This window comes from Ranitomeya variabilis, chromosome 5 (genome assembly GCF_051348905.1).
Source record: "Ranitomeya variabilis isolate aRanVar5 chromosome 5, aRanVar5.hap1, whole genome shotgun sequence".
Taxonomy (NCBI): domain Eukaryota; kingdom Metazoa; phylum Chordata; class Amphibia; order Anura; family Dendrobatidae; genus Ranitomeya; species Ranitomeya variabilis.
Window position 1 is genome coordinate 662750043 of NC_135236.1, and position 20832 is coordinate 662770874.

Consider the following 20832-nt stretch of genomic DNA (forward strand, 5'->3'; position numbering starts at 1 on the left):
ACTTTTAAGATGTAAACCCTTTTCTGATGAAACGCTCCCGTTCTGATATAATCCTGATCCTCAGTAATACACTGGCCCTGACCTCAGCTAGTTTCTGTCTTTCTGATTTGCATCTTTGTATCCGCAGAGACAAGTTCAGAGAGTATTACCCCGATTTTGCTGCGGCGTTCACTAAAATAGACAAAAACAAGGACGGATTGATCTCCGCGGACGACTTCCGGCTGATGCTCGAAGACATGAACTTTCATTTAGATGACGATCAGTTCCTCAACCTCTTGTACAGGTAATGTGAGAGAGGACCGGAGGAAGTAATGGAGTTCTGGTCTCAGAATAGGTTGTCCCACCTCATAGCGATCACCTATCCATCATCATTGGTGATAATTTGCAGATTTCTGGGGGTCTGACTTCTGAGAAACCCACCGATCTCTAGACCAGGGCTCTAAGATTATCTGTTAGGATGGAGATGAGCACGACAGCGCACCATTCATTGTATATGGGACTTCTAGAGATAGCGGAGTACAGTGCCCGCTAATCTCCAGCATGTCATATGCTGCCCACACAGGTCACACACTGCCCCCACAGGTGACACGCTGCCCCCACAGGCCATACACTACCTCCACTGGTTAGACGCTGCCCCGACAGGCCATATGCTGCCACCACAGGCCATATACTGCCCCCATAGGTCATATGCTTCTCCCACAGACTATACGCTGCCCCCACAGGCCATATACTGCCCCCACAGGCCATATACTGCCCCCACAGGTCATGTGCTGTCCCCACAGGCCATATACTGCCCCCATAGGTCATATGCTTCTCCCACAGACTATACGCTGCCCCCACAGGTCATGTGCTGCCCCCACAGGTCATGTGCTGCTCCCACAGGTCATGTGCTGCTCCCACAGGTCATGTGCTGCCCCCACAGGTCATGTGCTGCCCCCACAGGTCATGTGCTGCCCCCACAGGTCATGTGCTGCCCCCACAGGTCATTTACTGCCCCCACAGGTCATATACTGCCCCAACAGGTCATGTGCTGCCCCCACAGACTATACGCTGGTCCCACAGGCTATACTCTGCCCCCACAGGCCATGTGCTGCCCCCACAGGCTATACGCTGCCCCCCACTACACATTACAAATCAGGAGGGGTTAGGTGTTACACCCCATCATTACAGGTCAGTAGGAAGGACTTCACCATATTTCTCTGTTTCAGTCTTGTAAGTATGTAGGGCTGATCATGGCGCCAGCGCCTGGTATAATACCGGGTAACTGAGAGCATTCAGTATGTTCCTTTCTTTAATTGTATTCTTCTCACCATGGCCGCCCCGCTCTCCAGTTTTTGTACTATTGGCGAAACATAGAGGGGAGACCTGGCAGCTGACAGCAGCCCTCACCGGCAGCTGCCCGGGTACGGTGCCAACTCCTCCCTCATAGGCGGCAGATGTTTGGAGCTTGACTCGCGAGCACGTGTCCCCAGACCTCCGCACATCACAGCCTCACACAATGTACAAGTATTAATCTACGTTACAACGGCCTTTCAGAATGATTTCGACAATACCCCGCACGCCCCTCTGACGGGGCGACGACTGTTTGTGTAACGTTACTCACTAATTAGATGTGCGGCCCCAGAGGAGGCCGGTGACTGGGAGACAGATAGGAGGTGAAGGCTGAAAAGGCAGCGAAAAATATACTAGAATAAATAAAATGTGCCGTAATATTCAGCATAAATATTAATAGCTCGGGGCCACATACCGTCACACAGCACAGTCGCACATTTGACTTTAGCGCAAGTTACGTAAATATTTTACTCCAATTTTTTTTGTGATGATAAAGTATTGGTTAGTTACGCCACACTGGGACTCTCTTTAATGTATATGTCACCCACAGCCTTTTTAATGCTTATTTTTTTCATAGCAACATCTGACTTAATAGTGTTAGTTGACTGCAATCATACTTGACAATGCTCCAAGATTATCTGGCTCCCAAGTCATGGGGAGCAGAGAAGGGTCTTCCCCAAACTGTTCCCACAAAGCCGGAAGCTTCAGTTGTCCACAATGTCTTGTGCTGAAGCATTAAGATTTCCTATTACTGGAACTAAGGGCCCAATGCCGACCCCTGATGACAGCCCATAGCATTATCCTCCTCCACCAAACTGTACAGGGGGCACAATGCAGTCAGGTGGGTAACGTTCTCCTGGAATCACCAAGCCCAGACTCATCCATCTAACGCAGATAGAGAAGTGTTATCCATCATTGCACTTAACATATCTCCTCCAGAATCCATTGGTGGCGGCTTTACACCACTCCATCCAACGCTCGACATTGTGCTTGGTGATGTAAGGCTGCATGCAGCTGCTCAGCCATGAAGCCCCCGGTTGGGGAACAGTGTTCGTACTGTTGTACTCTGCAGTTATGGAGTCAGCAGAGCGTTGGTGACTTTTTCTGTCTTCTGCTCCTCTAAGCACTCGGCCCCCGCTTTGTAATGTTACATGGTCTCCACTTGGAGGCTGAGTTGCTGCAGTTCCTTCCACTTCTCAATAATATCACTCACAGGTGATGGAGGAACATTTAGGAGGGAAGAAATGCGATGGACGGACTTATTACCTTGGTGGCTCCTTTTACAGGACTGTGCTGGTATCATTGAGGTCTTTCTATTAGCCATTCTGTCACATGTTAGTAATGGTGGACGGCACTACTCCAGGCAGAGAGGGGTGAATGTTATACATCAGGGAGTGAGGGGCAGATGGTATACACCGGGGGGATCGAGGGGCTGGATGTTATTCACTGGGGATCGAGGGGCTGGATGTTATTCACTGGGGATCGAGGGGCTGGATGTTATACACCGGGGATCGAGGGGCCGGATGTTATACACTGGGGAGCGAGGGGCCGGATGTTATACACCGGGGAGCGAGGGGCCGGATGTTATACACCGGGGATTGAGTTGCCGGATGTTATACACTGGGGAGCGAGGGGCCGAATGTTATACACCGGGAAGTGAGGGGCTGGATGTTATACACCGGGGATTGAGTTGCCGGATGTTATACACTGGGGAGCAAGGGGCTGGATGTTATACACCGGGGATCGAGGGGCTGGATGTTATTCACTGGGGATCGAGGGGCTGGATGTTATTCACTGGGGATCGAGGGGCTGGATGTTATACACCGGGGATCGAGGGGCCGGATGTTATACACTGGGGAGCGAGGGGCCGGATGTTATACACCGGGGAGCGAGGGGCCGGATGTTATACACCGGGGAGTGAGAGGCCGGATGTTATACACAGGGGAGCGAGCGGTGGATGTTATATACCTGGGGGCGAGGGGCCGGATGTTATACACCGGGGAGTGAGAGGCCGGATGTTATACACAGGGGAGCGAGCGGTGGATGTTATATACCTGGGGGCGAGGGGGCCGGATGTTATACATCGGGGAGTGAGGGGCCGGATGTTATATTCCTGGGGGCGAGGAGCCGGATGTTATATTCCTGGGGGCGAGGAGCCGGATGTTATATTCCTGGGGGCAAGGGGGCCAGATGTTATACACCGGGGAGTGAAAGGCCGGATGTTATACACTGGGGAGCGAGGGGCTGGATGTTATACACCAGGGAGCGAGGGGCCGGATGTTACATATCGGGGAGCGAGGGGTGGATGTTATACACTGGGGAGTGAGAGGCCGGATGTTATACACCGGGGATCGAGGGGCCGGATGTTATACACCGGGGATCGAGGGGCCGGATGTTATACACCGGGGAGTGAGAGGCTGTATGTTATACACTGGGGAGCGAGGGGTGGATGTTATATACCTGGGGGCGAGGGGGCCGGATGTTATACACCGGGGAGCGAGGGGCAGGATGTTATACACCAGGGAGCGAGGGGGCCAGATGTTATACACCGGGGAGTGAGGGGCCGGATGTTATACACCAGGGAGCGAGGGGTGGATTTTATATACCTGGGGGCAAGGGGGCTAGATGTTATACACCGGGGACAATGGAGATGAATGAAAACCTGGGATTAAATGATTAAGGGTAGGTGCACACGATCACTAAACGCTGCAGGTTGGACGCTGTGTACTTGTGTAGCGTCCAGATTTTACAGCATAGTAGATGGGATTTCAAGAAATTCCATGCCCTCTATGCGTGCACAGACACCCGTGGAGACGGACATGTGGCGCATCTCTCCAGACCGCAGCATGTCTATTTATCTTGTGTTACATCGGGCATCATCCATGGTGATGCCGCACAGATTGCAGTACTGAGCCTTCATCAATAGTAGACGACTTATTGGAGGCAGATTGGGAAATGAATAAGATATGACTTCCTGGTGTAAGTGCTGTTCGTTTATCTTAAAGGTTAAGGCTAAGAGTTTTTGACAACAAACTCTCCTATTTTGACTTCCTGAAAATGATTGACGACGGGAGAGCTTCAAAGTACGGACAGAGGCGCGAGATGATTGCACCCACGGAGACCGTCCAGCACGTCAGTCCACAGAAGGTGCTTGTAAAGCTGAAGGAATCGGTGAAGAACTGTCAGGAGGAGCTGCATAAAGTAAGAACGGGATACTGTATCTGCTCTCCAGAGTCTTTCCACCTGTTAAATCCGTTTCACTAAGACATATAGGAAGCCCGGATTACAGCAGTCCGTATAATTACATGTATCATTCTCCCGTGTTCTCTCTGAGATCTGTTCCTGGTGCAAAACGGACGTAGGTGACGGTGTCTTAATATTTCTTCATATCATCAGAGCTCCAAATCTCCTTTATAATAGTTCTTGCAATTTCAGGTGAATTTTCAGAACAAGCTGTTATGTGTGTACATGAGGAGTAACACTATTTCTACCTATTACATTACATGACTTGTATCCTGCATTTGTCACCATTTTTTCCCCTGCAGGCTCTATTTTTCATTTTCGGTCGTCTCTGAGCTAGTGTGTGATGACGAGCTGCTATAATGTCCTACATACACAGCACACACAGACATGAGGGATTCCTGCTTTCTCTCCTCTTTATGTAGCACATTCTCTGAAGCCACAGCAGCAGCATGGAGGATAATATACAGCAGTACTGAGCAGTGTAGATGTGTATCCAGATCTGGAGTGAGATAAAACACTTACTAGAAAGATGCAGCAAAGTCTTTGTAACTCCTCTTCTCCTCTTCCCCTCTTTATAGATTTCCATAGGCAGCTGTAATCTGATCCCTCAGTGAGATGACAGTTCAACTTCTTTTGCCTAAGGATGATTTTAGCTGCTCCCCAGATGCTGAAAAATGAAAACGTCTTGGAAAAAGGCGACAAAAGCAAAAAAAAAAAAAATTCTTACAATTTTCTGGATTTTTTTGCCACTTAATTTAAAAAAAAATAAAATGTGGTATCTGCGTACTCATATTGATCTGCGAAATCATATCGCCAGGTCAGTTTTACCATGTAGTGAACATTGGTAAATAGAAAAATTTAAAAAATTATGGAATTGCACTTTTTTTTAATATTTCAGGACACTCTGAATTTTTTTCCCACTTCCCAGTGCATTACACGATAAATTGAACTGGGTCAATCAAAAGTACAAGTTGCCCCGCAAAAAATAAGCCCTCATGCTGCTATGTGGGCAGGAAAATAAAAAAGTTATGGGTTTTGGAGGAAGGGGAGGAAAAAGTAAAAAATCGCCCCGGGGTGAAGGGATCTCTCTTAGATTTCATAAATTTTGCCTAATTGCAGGTCATGTGATACCAGCAGTCCGGGAGGTGAGTATCATTTTGTGGTTTTTTTTTTGTTCTCCGCTAAGTTTATTATGAAGGGGTCCTGCAGTGGACAACCCTTTTAATTGTTCCCTTTAATATATAGACAGTATACAGCATGTTCCTAAGCTCCCTCAAATGGTGACCACGGACAGCAGCTACTAGATCGATCAGTTTCGCCCCAGGTCCTGCACCACCAGCCAACAACTAGACGTTTTCTCCGCAGTGACCTCTGCTCGGGAAATGTAGTATTACATGGCTAACATTCAGATCAAATATAAAGGGCCGCTCAAGGGAGCCGTTCCTACAGAGCGGCCTAGACGTCAGAGAGGGGACATTTTTTGCTTGAGACTCCCCTTTTATGATATCCTTAGGTTCTAACACGGCACCCCTCTAAAACTTCTATCATCTTCTTCCTTCCTGAGCTCGATATCACAGTTTTCTCTCCTCCCCATTTATATGACAGTCACATTTTTGCCCGTCATTACCTCCTACATAAGTCGTACCAAGAAGTAAGTTGTTCGAGAACTCTATTGTTTTTACATAAGAACACGGCAGGCGGAGAAGACGTCGGCCATAAAGTCACCGCGGATTATACCCGGTACTGATTGAAAACTAATTCAGCCCCTTCTCCTGTCACCTTCAGGCGTTTTCTTCATTTGATAAGGACGACACCGGCACAATAAAGCCTTCACAATTACACCGGATCCTTGACAGTTTCTGCTTTAAGCTTACGGACAAGCAATTCAAGTACGTCCTGAGTAAACTGGCGCCGAGCGGGAGCGACACAATAGACTGGAGAAGCTTCCTACATAATTTCCCTACCTTCACCGACGAGGTAGGAACGACCGCCTCACGTGCAGAAGCACTATGACATTTTTTTTTCTTCTTTTGTTGTTCTCGCATCAAGAATTTCCGAATAAAACCTATAATTTAACGTAAAACTGACTATTAAGCTCCTGACCGAAAAACACTTAGAAAAAAAAACACCATTGACATGCAAACAATAAGACGCGAGACCGTCTGTTTTCTCGGTAGTTTGATTACCAGGAACGGACCGACGTTTTACTAACGAGTGACGATTTCGACTACTCGTTGCAGGAAAAAAAAATAAAAAGAAAGAAAGCGTCTTGTCAAGATAAACACAATCATTAATGTATAATGGATGGTCACATTAGATGCTTGGTGGAAGTGTGGGAACAGTCACCAAAAGGCCGGGTGTAGATGTAGCGTCAGCGCCTGCCAAGCTGATGATTCAGGGATTGTGAAAAGTGAGGAACCAACTCAGGAGGATCCACCAACGTCCTGACACCCTAGGATTTATTTTCCAGACCTATGATTTGATATTGATGACCTCTCAACAGGACGGGTCATCAGTTTCAGATTGGTGTGGATACACCCCTAATAGAGAGGAACAAAAAGTTTAGCAGGTCGGTAGTTCGTGGTCACTAGACCAAAGCCATGTGAACCTCCTACCAGGGCTTTGGAGTCGGAGTTGTGGAGTCAGAGCCCATTTTGGTGGAGTCGGTGTCATGGAAATTGAGGAATCGGAGGTTTCGCTTACCGACTCCACAGCCCTACTTTCTACTGGTCTGCATCAATGGCACATCTCGACACGCCAACCCTACTAATCGAAAGTGGCACCGAGGCTGTCGGCAGATAAGATGTTCACAGGGCTCTAGGCCTGCAGTCACGGTCTACGGAGCAGGTTCCTGCAAATCTTTTTGTTCAGCTGTAGGCCCTACTAGTTGGCTATTTTCAGCTCCCAAAGAGGCCGGTTGTAAGCAAAGACGTATGTTATGGCAGTCCACCATATGTTGTACATAGGCGCATCATCCAGCGTAAGTCCATCCATAGTTACGATAAAACCTATTTTACGTGGCATATGGACATGTCAGAAGAGGACATTATGGGTAGACCATGAGTTAGACCCCAATGATTCTCCCAACTAGTGGCTGGTACCTGGGCTCAGAGGCATATTCCTCAAGTCTTTCCACCATTGGCATTCTTACCATTTGCCAATGACTCATGGTGACGCCCTAAACCCATTCTCCCAACTATTGTCTAGGGCCAGATGCACGTGCCAGCATCTTCCCAGCACCCGCTACATTACAATAATATTCTCCACCAGTGACCCATGATTCCACAAGTTCAGAGTTTATCTACACCCCCAAGGACCCCAGTTCTCCATAGACCATCAAAACTACAACTTTCTTCAACACTTTAAAATACACTAAAACACAAATTTTTCCTCCTGTCACAGCTGGTTTCCACTTGGGTGGAGCGAGTGGAGAGGGCCACCAGACCAAGATCTGGTCAAGATCTGACAATGAAGGACATCGTGACACATATTCGAGAAGTAACGGCCGCTCGTTTTTACTCCATCACTAAGGACCTCTTCAACATAGATTATGCCGGCATCAATGTCATCTCAAAGGAAGACTTTCGAGAGTTTTTTTATAAAAATTTCATGTTGCTAACAGATGACCAGGTAAGGGGAATTTTAAGTCACCACTATCTGCCATTATAACTGTTAGAATGGACTCTTGGTCAAAAAGTTGATCACAAGGTGTTTTCCTGCTGAGTCCTCCAGTGATCAGCCGTGATCGGTGGTGGAAACTGGTAGTAAGTGTTCAGGTTTCCTGCAGTGCCACCGGAGGGGAACTTCGGCATTACACCGCGTCCATTCACATCAATACGTGTCTTCTTAATAGAGAAAGGGGAGAACACGCTATAAGTAACCGCTCTCCAATCTGTCTTACAGATGAGAATTCTGAAAGGAGGACCCTTTAATTTAACATTTAGGAAATGGGTTTTTCAAAATAGATGAAATGTTTTGTAGCCGATGAACTGATGATCAACTTAATGGTTTAGCTTGGGGAAAATGGAGTATTACTTCCCAGCCAAATATTCAGCTTTCACCAATTTGGCTTTTAGAAGAGAGTCCGAAGTGAGTGATTCCTCCTTCGTGACTTATTAATGACCTTAAGGAGGTACGAAATGTTTGTGATTGGCATACCCTTTTTAAGGGTTATTTCTAAAATGGTAAATTACCCCCTATGGATAGGATTAGGAGTGACTTATTGATTAAGGGGACCTCCTATGATCCTGAGAATGGATCTCTGGATCTGCGGGGCAGGCTCTGCTGAGCTTGTCTTGACCGGCAAGCCCTTATTGATAGGATTAGGAGTGACTTACTGCGGGGGCATTCTGCGATCCTGAAAATGGGTTTCTGGTTCCGCAGGGGCAGGCTCTGCTGAGCTTGTCTTGACCAGCAAGCCCTTATTGATAGGATTAGGAGTGACTTGCTACGGGGACACCCTGCAATCTTGCAATTGGGTTAATGGATCCACAGGATCAGGCTCTACTGAGCTTGTCTTGACCATCAAGCCCCTATTGATAGGATTAGGGGTGACTTACTACGGGGACAACCTGAGATCCTGAGAATGAGTTTCTGGATCCACGGAGGCAGGCTCTGCTGAGCTTGTCTTGACCGGAGCAGAGGTGCGCATGCTCAACCTGTGCTCCATTCATTATATATGGGACTGTCGGTACACTCCACTATTTCCAGCAGTCTCATAGCCAATGAATGGAGCAAAGATTGAGCATGCTCTCCTCTACCCAATTCTGCAGAGCTCTGTTCGCATCAGTTTGTCCCCTCCCCCTCCCTCAGCAATCAGTAAATTATCCTATGGATAGGGGATAGCTTATAATTTTGGAAAATAACTCATTAATTCAACCCCTAAAAAATTTTCACACAGTTTTTCATTGAAAGCTGTTGACAATGCTTTATACAATCGAAACAATCAACTGATTGTTTCCAATGCTCAGTTGAAAATTATAATATATGTATGGTATATATTTTATATTAATTTCTTACTACTTTTTTTTTACACCCTAAATCCTTTCATACTGTAGGACCAACTACCGTTATCTCCCATTTATGGCTATTTATTCGATTGTCCCTCTTTCTCTACAGTTTGACCACCTTTGGAGCATTTTGCCTCTGAATACGTATGGGAATCTCAAATACCATGATTTCTTGAAGATGTTTAGCAGTGAAATGCCAACTACTCCGTTACCATTGCCACGTAATGCAGAACCGAACTATAGGCCCGAGCGAACAGTCACAGAAGGTCGGCCATCGGTGACCAGACGACCTAAAACAGCACCATCCACCATAAATAAGCCTCCTGTAAGTTCTGCTCCTTCACATATGACCATTACATGGAAATAATATGGAAATAATGGAGGAAGGCAGAGTTTCTGGTCAGAGCAACAATGGAGTTATTATTGTCTGTGACCTCAAAGGCTGAGATTTTAATAGCCTATTAAAGGGGTTGTCCGGCCTTAGGGTACAAGTCTGCAGTCACTCTATGTGACCGCAGACTTGTGAATCCTGACATCGAGCGCTGTGAGGATTCTCCACTGCCAGCGGCGGGTACGTGACCGCAAGTATGGGATTTGAATACATACGATCACATACCAACTAGACGCGTGCATGCCGGCACGTCTAGTCGGAATGTGTCTGGAAACATGCACGTCACATATCAGCCCACTCTCGGCGCTGACACCAGAGAATCCTCACAGCGTAGTGCTTGCTGGAAAGGTTCACAAGGCTATAGTCACACAGGGGCTGCAATTTTTTACCTCAAGGCCAGACAACCCCTTTAAGGCTCTGTTTGTATCAAGTGAATTACGTTTATTAGAATTACTAGTGTGAAACCTGCGCATAGGGCCCCACTCACCTAGTGTATGCCAATTTACCCGTTGTAGTGACTGAAGCTGAGCTGAAAACCCATGCACAGTCTATAGTCCAAAAGAAAGCAGCCATCTTTTTCTTGACCACCCCTTTAACCCTTTCTTCCCACAGACTCCTGCTCCGAGGCCAAATACAGCAGCACCACACCCTGCGCCAATCATCAACTGCGAGCAAATCGAAAACAGGCTGAAAAGTAAAATCTCGAAACGATGGGTGGATGTTCATAGAGCATTTCGAGAAAAGGACCAGGAAAAGGAGGGTCAGGTCACAGCCCAGGACTTTTCAGGTAGAGTAGATAACACACAGTGCAACTATTTTTTGAAGGCCTCTTATGGAGGATGTGGAGCGCCCCCACGTGTAGGGCAATGGGGTACTCTGTACCAGGTCCTTCTCTGCTACTGGGGATGTCACGGTGGCCCGACCCGGTCCGTGGCCCTTCTGAGGGGCGTCCAATTAAAGGTGAAGTTTGTTAGTTTGTACGGTGTTCGTGACGCCACCTGTGGTATTCGGTCAGGATGACCGACGCTGCTGAGGGGTCCGCTGGGGTGGTGTTATAGCAGCTAGATGGTATACCTTCCCACAGGTGAAGTATGTCCCCAGGGCTCCCGGTAGAGTAGGTGGTGATGGTAGGTCGCAGTAAATAACGAGGACACAGGGTTGCAGTCTCTTTACCTTTTACTGTAGACTTCAGCGTCCGCAGTCCAGAGCACTGTTCACAGGGTAGGCAGAGTCCGGCTGGTCCGAAGGCACATCCAGAGTTCCCTTTGCAGGTAGAAATCAGTAGCCTTCCTACTAGTGCCTGTGTGTTGTAGTACCTCCCTGTTGAACACCACGGGATAGTCCTCACAACTGTCTTTGATGTTTCTGATGTTCTCTCTCCGTCCCCCAGATGGTATAATGGGGTAGGCCTGGAGCTATTTTATAGAGACCCTAGAGACGCCTCTCTCCCACAATTTGCCTCTGTTGTCTTCATTAGGTTAAAGGTTGGGCAGCCAACTTGGAATTAACTGTCCTGCCGGTCTCTGAAGTAATGCGTAGAGCCTATTAATCCCTCGGTGTTCCAGCCACCGGCTACGCGACCCAGAAGGATGTTGCCGATCTTAAGGCAGAACTCCTCCCAGTGTTATCTCCTTGTGCTGTGATCTCGTTTCTCACTCTCCACAATATACTTCGCTTCGTGTCCTTTCTTAGGATGCTGCCGCAATGAGGTGCAGGCGCGGCTCCGTAAAGTTCTATTTTGTGCTCTGTCTCTGCCAGGATCCCACCCCTGACAGGGACCCTCTGTCTGCAGCTCAGATGTTCCTCCTTCTCCCCCTGTCTGCCTGACAGGTCCTCTCTGGGTTGAACCCAGGTAGCTTTCTGACTGACTTCCTATCCAACCCACCAGTGTTACCCGTGTGTGAGGAGTGGCCTATTACATAGAACCCTTTGCTCCCCCTGGTGGCCGGAGTGTGAAGTGTAGTGTGTGACTGTGATACCTGGTCAGGTGAACTCCTTTAGTACCATCAGACGTAACATCACTCCCCCTGGTGGAAGAGCGACATTACTGCAACGACCAGGACTCTGGGGCGCTGCATATCTCCTAGACCTTGGCAAAGGAAGTGGTGACATCAGCAGGGGGTATTTTGGATCTTTAGATTTATCGGGGTTGTTTAGTTTAGAAAAACCATCTTCATGAATACGTTTACTAGAGAGGCATCCTTATCTCTTGGAGAGAGACTACAAAGATCATCTCTGGAGAACCTGTCCTGTCTTGTATTGTACAGACAACTGCGTGATTTAAGTGAATATTGTGTAATACTTAATTTCCCCTGCGGGGGGTGCTACAGAGAAATTGGATACTTATTGACAAGTTTCGCAACAGATGATAGCAAATCGCTTGAGAGGTCTCTGCAGGAGACATGTTCTGGGACTTGGCAGGTCATGATACTCTACATTTCCCTCCTTCCAGACTATGGCCACCATGTCACATCCTGATACCAGTACTGGAAAAAACAGTAACTATGTTATTAGTGTTATGTGTCCCTGTGCCATCCTTGTGCTTGTGTGCCAACCGTGTGCTGTCCGTGGGACACCTAAAAAAAAAAAAATGCCTAGATAGATATCTAATTTCACAACCCCAAGACACATTATAAAAAATGGCACCCTTTAGTGCTTTGTATGTTGACCTAATCTTGCAGCTACCAGCAAAGGTAAAGCAGACAGCCGAGAGATATTATCAGGCTAGAAAAGTCCATGGTTATTGGACCCTTCTCAGCCTAAAACTACCAGCCCGTAGCCTCCCCTGAAGTGACGCATCACATGAGATGCTGTAATTCTGGCGCTTCGCCTTGGCTCTTCCCGATTGCCCTGATGCGGTGGCAATCATAGTAATAATAGGTGGAGTTTATGTCAGCTGTGAATTGGCCAAAAACACAGCTGACATCAAGCTCTGCTATTAGTAATGGAAATGTGTCTATCCGACTCCCCCATTACTAACCCAGTGTTAAAAAGAAAAAAACACAAGCTGGCAGTATCCCCCGCTTTGAGGTGGGTTCTGGCGGTGAGCCCACCTCAAAGCCGCGACAGCTGACATGTGCCCACAATGGACTCCAGCGGAATCGCGATCTGCCCGCCCCCATTAAATAGTTAAATGCCGCTGTCAAACTCTGACAACGGCATTTAACAATCGCTGCTGGCCACGCGGGCGTTAGTACGTGCATCGCTAACCCCCGTCACATGATCGGGGGTCATCGGTGCGTTGCCATCACAACCAGAGGTCTCCTGAAGACCTCTATGGTTGTTGATGGCAGATTGTTATGAGCGCCACCCTGTGGTCGGCGCTCATAGCAAGCCTGTAATTCAGCTACATAGAGGTGATCTGTGCATCACCTCTATGTAGCAGAGGCGATCGAGTAGTGGATGCTTCTACGCTCCCATGGAGGCTATTGAAGCATGCCAAAATTAAAAAAAGAAATGTTTAAAAATATTAAATAAATATATATATATATATATATATATATATATATATATATATATATATATATATATATAAACAGTTTAAATCACCCCCCTTTCTCCCCAATCAAAATAAAGCAATAAAAAAAAAATCAAACTTACACATATTTCAAATCGCCGCGTTCAGAATCGCCCAATCTATCAATAAAAGAAAAGGATAAACCTGATCGCTAAATGACGTAGAGAGGACAAAAATCAAAATGGCAAAATTCTGTTCGGGTATCGGAAAATTGCGCTATTTTTTTTTTTTTTTTTTAGCAAACTTTGGAATTTTTTTTTCACCGCTTAGATAAAAGAGAACCTAGACATTTTTGGTGTCTATGAACTCGTAATGACCTGGAGAATCAGATTGGCAGGTCAATTTTAGCATTTTGTGAACCTAGCAAAAAAGCCAAACAAAAAACAAGTGTGGGATTGCACTTTTTTTGCAATTTCATCACACTTGGAATTTTTTTCCCGTTTTCTGTTACACGACATGGTAAAACCAATGGTATCGTTGAAAGGTACAACTCGTCCCTCAAAAAATAAGCCCTCACATGGCCATGTTGACGGAAAAACAATAAAAAAGTTATGGCTCTGGAAAGAAGGGGAGCGAAAAACAAAAACGAAAAAAGCTCCGCGGGTTAAGGGGTTAAAAAAAATCCCACACAGGTCTCATTTAGTCCAGGGAATCCAACGTAGTCTACAAATGGAAACCTGAAAAACTTAAAAAGGGGGAAATAAAACAAGAGACTGTCCCTCGTTTACCAATTTATTACAAAAAGGGTTCCCATGCAGGTCCTACATAGTTCAGGGATTCCCACGACGTTCCCCAAATCCTTTGTCCAAAACCTTTCAAGCCTCGTTCTGAGGCTCCACAGGCTTTAGCAGCAGCCACTCCTGGCTCACGCTGCACTCCGCGAGACCCAGTGACTATGAAGAGCAGTAACATTACTGACATCACAGTTCCTCACAGTCATCGGGTCTCACTGTTTCCTTTTGTGGACTTTGTCGGATTCCCTGTACTACGTCGGACCTGCGAGGGATTTTTTTTTTTTTTATAAATTGTTTAACCAGGGAAATAGTTGTGGAGTGTTTTTTTAAATAAAATATTTGTGTATGTGTGTTTTTCTTCTTAGTACTACGGTAAGTTAATAGTGGGGAGTCTGGTAGACAGCTCTCTATTAACACCAGGGCTTGATGTCAGCTGTGTTTTGGGACAATTCACAGCTGACATCAACCCCAACCACCATTACCCTGCTACCACCAGCGCAGTCTGGAAGCTTGAAGGCCAAGCGCCAAAATGGGAGCATCTCACGTGATGTGCCACTTCTAGGGTGGCTGCGGGCTGGTATTTTTAAGACTGGGAAGAACACAATAACCATGGACCTTCCGAGCCTGACAACACCAGTCCCCAGCTGTCTGCTTTATGTTTGCTGGTTATCAACAATGCAGGAGACCCCACGTCGTTTTTTTTTTTCATTTATCTATTATGTCACACAGATGTCATCTGTGTGTTCGTGCGTGGTATGTATTGTCATCATTGCTGGCAGAAAAAAATGGACATGTCTACGTGTGTGTCACGGTGAAAACACAGACATGTGCTCATGAAAACGGACGCCACATGTACCGGAGACATGTGCATGTGAAATGGGCCTAAGTAAGGAATTATTCTCTCTTTGGCCCAGGGGATCTCCTCTGACCCTGATCTAGTACTAGTCGTAACAGGCCAGAGCTACAATGATAGAAGGCAGGTGACAGTGGCGGCCATTTCTTCTTTGTCCGATACCATCCCGGCATCATGGGTGATACATTGATCATTGTGAAATGATTCTATAGAGTTTTAACAGTGTTCATCTCTCTATAATTAAAGTTAGATGCCCACGAGGTTCCTTCTTCTTAGCAAAACTTGGTTTCCTACGCTGAGATGAACAAACCGCTAATGACGTTTAATGAAGAGTTTCAAATTTTATAGAGATAATTAAGTGTACAGTTTGTTTTGATCATTAGTACAAAAAAACCATTCCACGACCAGCATCATTAAACCTTGTTTAATTTAGGAATACATTATATATATATATATATATATATATATATATATATATATATATATATATACACTCACTGGCCACTTTATTAGGTACACCTGTCCAACTTCTTGTTAACACTTAATTTCTAATCAGCCAATCACATGGCGGCAACTCAGTGCATTTAGGCATGTAGACATGGTCAAGACAATCTCCTGCAGTTCAAACCGAGCATCAGTATGGGGAAGAAAGGTGATTTGAGTGCCTTTGAACGTGGCATGGTTGTTGGTGCCAGAAGGGCTGGTCTGAGTATTTCAGAAACTGCTGATCTACTGGGATTTTCACGCACAACCATCTCTAGGGTTTACAGAGAATGGTCCGAAAAAGAAAAAAAATCCAGTGAGCGGCAGTTCTGTGGGCGGAAATGCCTTGTTGATGCCAGAGGTCAGAGGAGAATGGGCAGACTGGTTCGAGCTGATAGAAAGGCAGCAGTGACTCAAATCGCCACCCATTACAACCAAGGTAGGCCTAAGAGCATCTCTGAACGCACAGTGCGTCGAACTTTGAGGCAGATGGGCTACAGCAGCAGAAGACCACACCGGGTACCACTCCTTTCAGCTAAGAACAGGAAACTGAGGCTACAATTTGCACAAGCTCATCGAAATTGGACAGTAGAAGATTGGAAAAACGTTGCTTGGTCTGATGAGTCTCGATTTCTGCTGCGACATTCGGATGGTAGGGTCAGAATTTGGCGTAAACAACATGAAATCTTTGGGATGTGGTGGAACGGGAGATTCGCATCAGGGATGTGCAGCCGACAAATCTGCGGCAACTGTGTGATGCCATCATGTCAATATGGACCAAAATCTCTGAGGAATGCTTCCAGCACCTTGTTGAATCTATGCCACGAAGAATTGAGGCAGTCCTGAAGGCAAAAGGGGGTCCAACCCGTTACTAGCATGGTGTACCTAATAAAGTGGCCAGTGAGTGTATATATATATATATATATATATATATATATATATATATATATATATATAATTTTTTTTTAAGTAGCATGATTGTAAGAGATGGGAAAAATATTGTCGGATTTTTTTTTATAGAAACAGTGCCCCCATCTGTCCACAGGTTGGATGTGGCATTGCAGTTCACAACAGTTCCTTGAACAATATAGCTAGGTAAAAATCAATCCCCTGATAATCCTTAATTAGGACTTTCTATCGCGTCCTTTAGATAGGCACGACTCTTTGCACATATCAATGTGGAACCCCATCACTGGTGGCTTCTGCATCACAGACGGGAACACCACTGGGATCCAGAATGGAAAAGAACCAAAAATTAGGCTCCTGTATCCTCAGGCACTGCTACTTGGCTGGAGATAAGGACTGTATGTCCACAGGGGTCTTCACAAAAGACAGTTTTTATATAAAGGGTCTGTCCTATAAACATCATCCTCGTCACAGGTCCTAAATGTATGTTGAATGATGGCAGGCGACCACTGATCATGAGGACGGAGATCTCAATGTCCCCCGTATGAATGTAAAATTAGTGAGCATGTGCGACCACTGCCTGTCTGTTGGAGCAGTGGTCGCACATGCTCACTACTGTTCCTTTCACACAGGTGACTTTAGACCTCTCGATCATTGGAATCTCGGTGATGATCGTACATTTATCTTTTATTTTTTACATAACCCCCTAATACCAAAATGTATCAGTTTTTTTATTTTGTTTTGGCCCCCACATATTTTTTTACTTGATGTGCAAGTCCAATATCAACTAAGCTACTTTCTACCACTTGTTGTAGCTGTTCTGCGTCAGTTTAATATGGATATTTCTGATGAAGAACTGAAGAGTTTGACACTGAAATATGATTTGGGAAATAGCGGAAAGGTCTCCTATTCAGATTTCGTGCGGACCTTCACCCCCGGGGCAGCACCCCAAAATAATACCCTCCTACAGAGGCTGAAGCTGCAGAAGCCGCGCATACCGGTAAGTAGGAAATATTCGACATCGTGCTCCTGACATAACACAATTACGGTAGATTCCTTTTGCTTTTCATTTACTAGAGAACCAATAAATCAGTCCCCTTATTTTAATTTCTTCCATCAGGCTGATCTCTAAATCATCATGTCTTAAAGTGTTTCTGGACCTTCACAAAACTTGGTCTCATTTGATAGATAATGTGATAACTAGACAATCCGCAAATCACTTTGTTTAAAAATTCTGTTGTTTTATTCCTGGAAAATCACCTTAAAGTGTCAACCACTAGGTGTTTTCTTTCTATCTGTCTTGCCTGTTGCCAAGTGTTAAGTAGGGGGCGGGACTTAGTCCTATACAGGAAGTGAGGGTGGAGCTTTGTCTCTCCACAGGAAATGGGGCAGATCTTTGTCTCTGCTCATGCTCTCCTGTCTGTCAAACTTGTATAAAGGAATAATAGAGAGACAGTCATTCAGTTCATGACAGGGAAGCCAATGCAAACTGGGTAGTGAAGAGAAGGAAGTTCCAGCTCCTGTAGTGCTGGCAAAATGCTGATGAAGAGGAACAACACACTGATAAAAAGTGGATGGGAAGTTGCAAAGTGTGATAATCAGATAGGTCCTGGGTATATTTGACTTTTATGTGCGTGCAAAGCAGTTTTACCTTTCAAGTAGGCAATGGGGGACAACAAAACGACTCCTTTCAACAGGATTTGTGTACACTGTAACAGTTTTTTTGAGGGTGTATATGTCATGTCTCTGACTTATTGTCAGATTGAAGAATAGATCTCCTTCATCACACCTTCCACTTTTTATAAAAAATGGGCAGGGATGACAAGAGTTCTGAGAATACATTAAAAATGTCAGTGGAGGTCTCAGTCCTCCAAAGCCACCTTCTACCTAAAAGTGCCACTCATATTGTGTGTATTTTTTATGGTTAAAGAGATTATCCACCTTTTAGGGCTACTTTTTTTTCTTATATGTCTGCATGTGGAGCTTAATAAAAATTTTGCAATCGGGTTTCATAAAAAAAAATTGCAGTTTGGCTTTTACAGATGTTGTTTCCTTGCACATTCTAACTAGCCCCAGTTATATGCCCAACCCCTTTAAGATGTTTCTGTTGTCAACTCGTATATTTTATTGGACTGTAGATGGGTACTGGATTATACGGACCCAATTTCCTAGATGCCATGGTTAGGATCCAGCCACAGATCCTGAGCAACTGGAGACCAATCAGAAGAACTTTTCAGTCTTACGATGAGACAAGGTCTGGATATATCAACATTCAGGAATTTAAACAGGTAACATAGGAATGCTCACTGAAAAGTGTATAAAGGTTGTACTGAACACAAAGATGTAGAACCTTGTGTTTTTTGAGATCTAGACCTGCATCTGTCTTGAGACCAGGAATGGAGAGGTGATCACACAAGAACTTCTCTCTCCATTTATTTCAGTGCGAGTTCTAGAAATTGCCGAGCACGCATCACGATTCTTGGTGGTGCATGATAGGGCCCCAGTTCCAAAATAGATTTTGGTGCCATACTTGAGACCCGGAATGAAGAGGTGGTCTCACAAGGACTTCTCTGTCCATTCATTTGTATGGGAGTTCCAAAAATTGCCGAGCAAGCATCACGATTCTTGGTGGTACACGATAGGGCCCCAATTCCAAAATAGATGTCGATCCCATACTTGAGACCCGGAATGAAGTGGTGGTCACACAAGGACTTCTCTATCGATTTGTTTAATGCGAGTTCTAGACATTCCAGAGCACGCATCACTATTCTTGGTGGTGCATGATAGGGCCCCAATTCCAAAATAGATGTTGGTGCCATACTTGAGACCCAGAATGAAGAGGTGGTCACACAAGGACTTATCTGTCCATTCATTTGTATGGGAGTTCCGGAAATTGCCAAACACGCATCACTATTCTTGGTCGTACACGATAGGGCCCCAATTCCAAAATAGATGTTGGTGTCATACTTGAAACCCGGAATGAAGAGGTGGTCCCACAAGGACTTCTCTATCCATTCATTTGTAAGGGAGTTCCGGAAATTGCCGAGCACTCATCTCTATTCTTTGTGGTACACAATTCGGCCCCAACTCTAAAATAGATGTTGGTTCCATAGGTAGATATATATAAATGCCCCAGGTTCTGTGGATATAACATATATGTCTAAGATGTCTATATCCAACTGTAATCCCACCACCAAATGCATGTAGTACCGTATGTTTGATTATTGGGATTCACATCCATTTCTCATTGCAGGTTCTACGAAAATTTAGCGTCAACCTTTCCGAGGATGAATTCTTCTACGTTTTTGGTTACTTTGACAAAGATTTAAAATCTAAAATATCTTACAGCGATTTTTTGAGGAAGTTCCTAAAATGATTCCATATGATGCAATGTGAATATTTCCGCGAAATGCGTGAGTTGTTTCTCTGCTTCGACTCCAACAAGATAAATCAATTGATGTTATGGAATAAACCAAAGATATATTAACAATGGCGGCAGCTTCTAAGCCACATCTTAATGCACAAAAAGCAGAATTTTCAAATTTAAAGGTTGGCTTTAATTACTCTAATTACTAGACTGAGACAAAAATATCAATGGCACTTTATAACTTGAATTAAAAAAATTACATTGTTTTTTTTTAGATGTTTTTTTTTATAATCATCTACCATACAGAAGTGATAAATAAACTTAATTATTATCTTTGCGTTCATTAAAACTATTAATTAAATCTGCTTCTGAAAAAAAAAATTGCAATGGTGCTTTTATAGGCATAAAAAAGGCATTTATAATTTTAATACTTTGTCTTTATATTTTTGGAATAAATAAGTTTGGTATTGTAAAAAATGGCTTGTTTTGTTCTTTTCCTATTTTGAAATTTTATTTTCTTAACTTTTTGTAATTCATTTTTTCTTCTCCAGTGGGTGATTTTTATATATTTTATGATATGTACCGTAAGTATTTTTAAATAAGACGATTTTAAAATTATTTAAAAAATAACATTAATTTGGCCTCTATAAAATGCTTCTATTATCCTGACACTATTTTCCAGATGCACATGGAATAATAAGGGGAAAACAAAATCCTGGAAATATTATTTGCTTTTGTGAAATTAATCTACCTTTTGTCCTCACCATTTTGCCCTATAATAATGGAGCACATTTTCACGAACAATGTTTCATTACAATATAATAGGATCCAAATAAGCCGGGCGTCACACTGTAAGGCGGCTTCATATTTGTCTGGAATCAGAAAAATTTATTTACATGCATGAGAGGAAATAATAGACTTGAAATTGAAGTCGTCGAAGCAAGAAATTATCATATGGCTTGTAGCATTATCTTTAACTTGACTTAATACAGGTATC

General features: G+C 44.7%; 1 protein-coding gene across 3 annotated transcripts in view; it reads left to right on the plus strand.

The window, feature by feature from the left end:
- The window catches only part of EFCAB6 (EF-hand calcium binding domain 6), a 163490-nt gene extending 143120 nt beyond the window's left edge, over window positions 1–20370 (plus strand). For 2 of the 3 annotated variants that reach the window (XM_077266561.1, XM_077266560.1), the window contains exons 23-31: window positions 128–283; window positions 4338–4533; window positions 6361–6552; window positions 7978–8205; window positions 9694–9909; window positions 10588–10762; window positions 17284–17468; window positions 18607–18756; window positions 19722–20370. In XM_077266561.1, the coding sequence (XP_077122676.1) occupies window positions 128–283; window positions 4338–4533; window positions 6361–6552; window positions 7978–8205; window positions 9694–9909; window positions 10588–10762; window positions 17284–17468; window positions 18607–18756; window positions 19722–19844 (1621 nt within the window). In that variant the 3' untranslated portion in view covers window positions 19845–20370. The remainder of the gene's footprint in view (window positions 1–127; window positions 284–4337; window positions 4534–6360; window positions 6553–7977; window positions 8206–9693; window positions 9910–10587; window positions 10763–17283; window positions 17469–18606; window positions 18757–19721) is intronic. The other variant, XM_077266562.1, reaches the window with a different exon arrangement.
- Window positions 20371–20832: the final 462 nt, after the last annotated feature.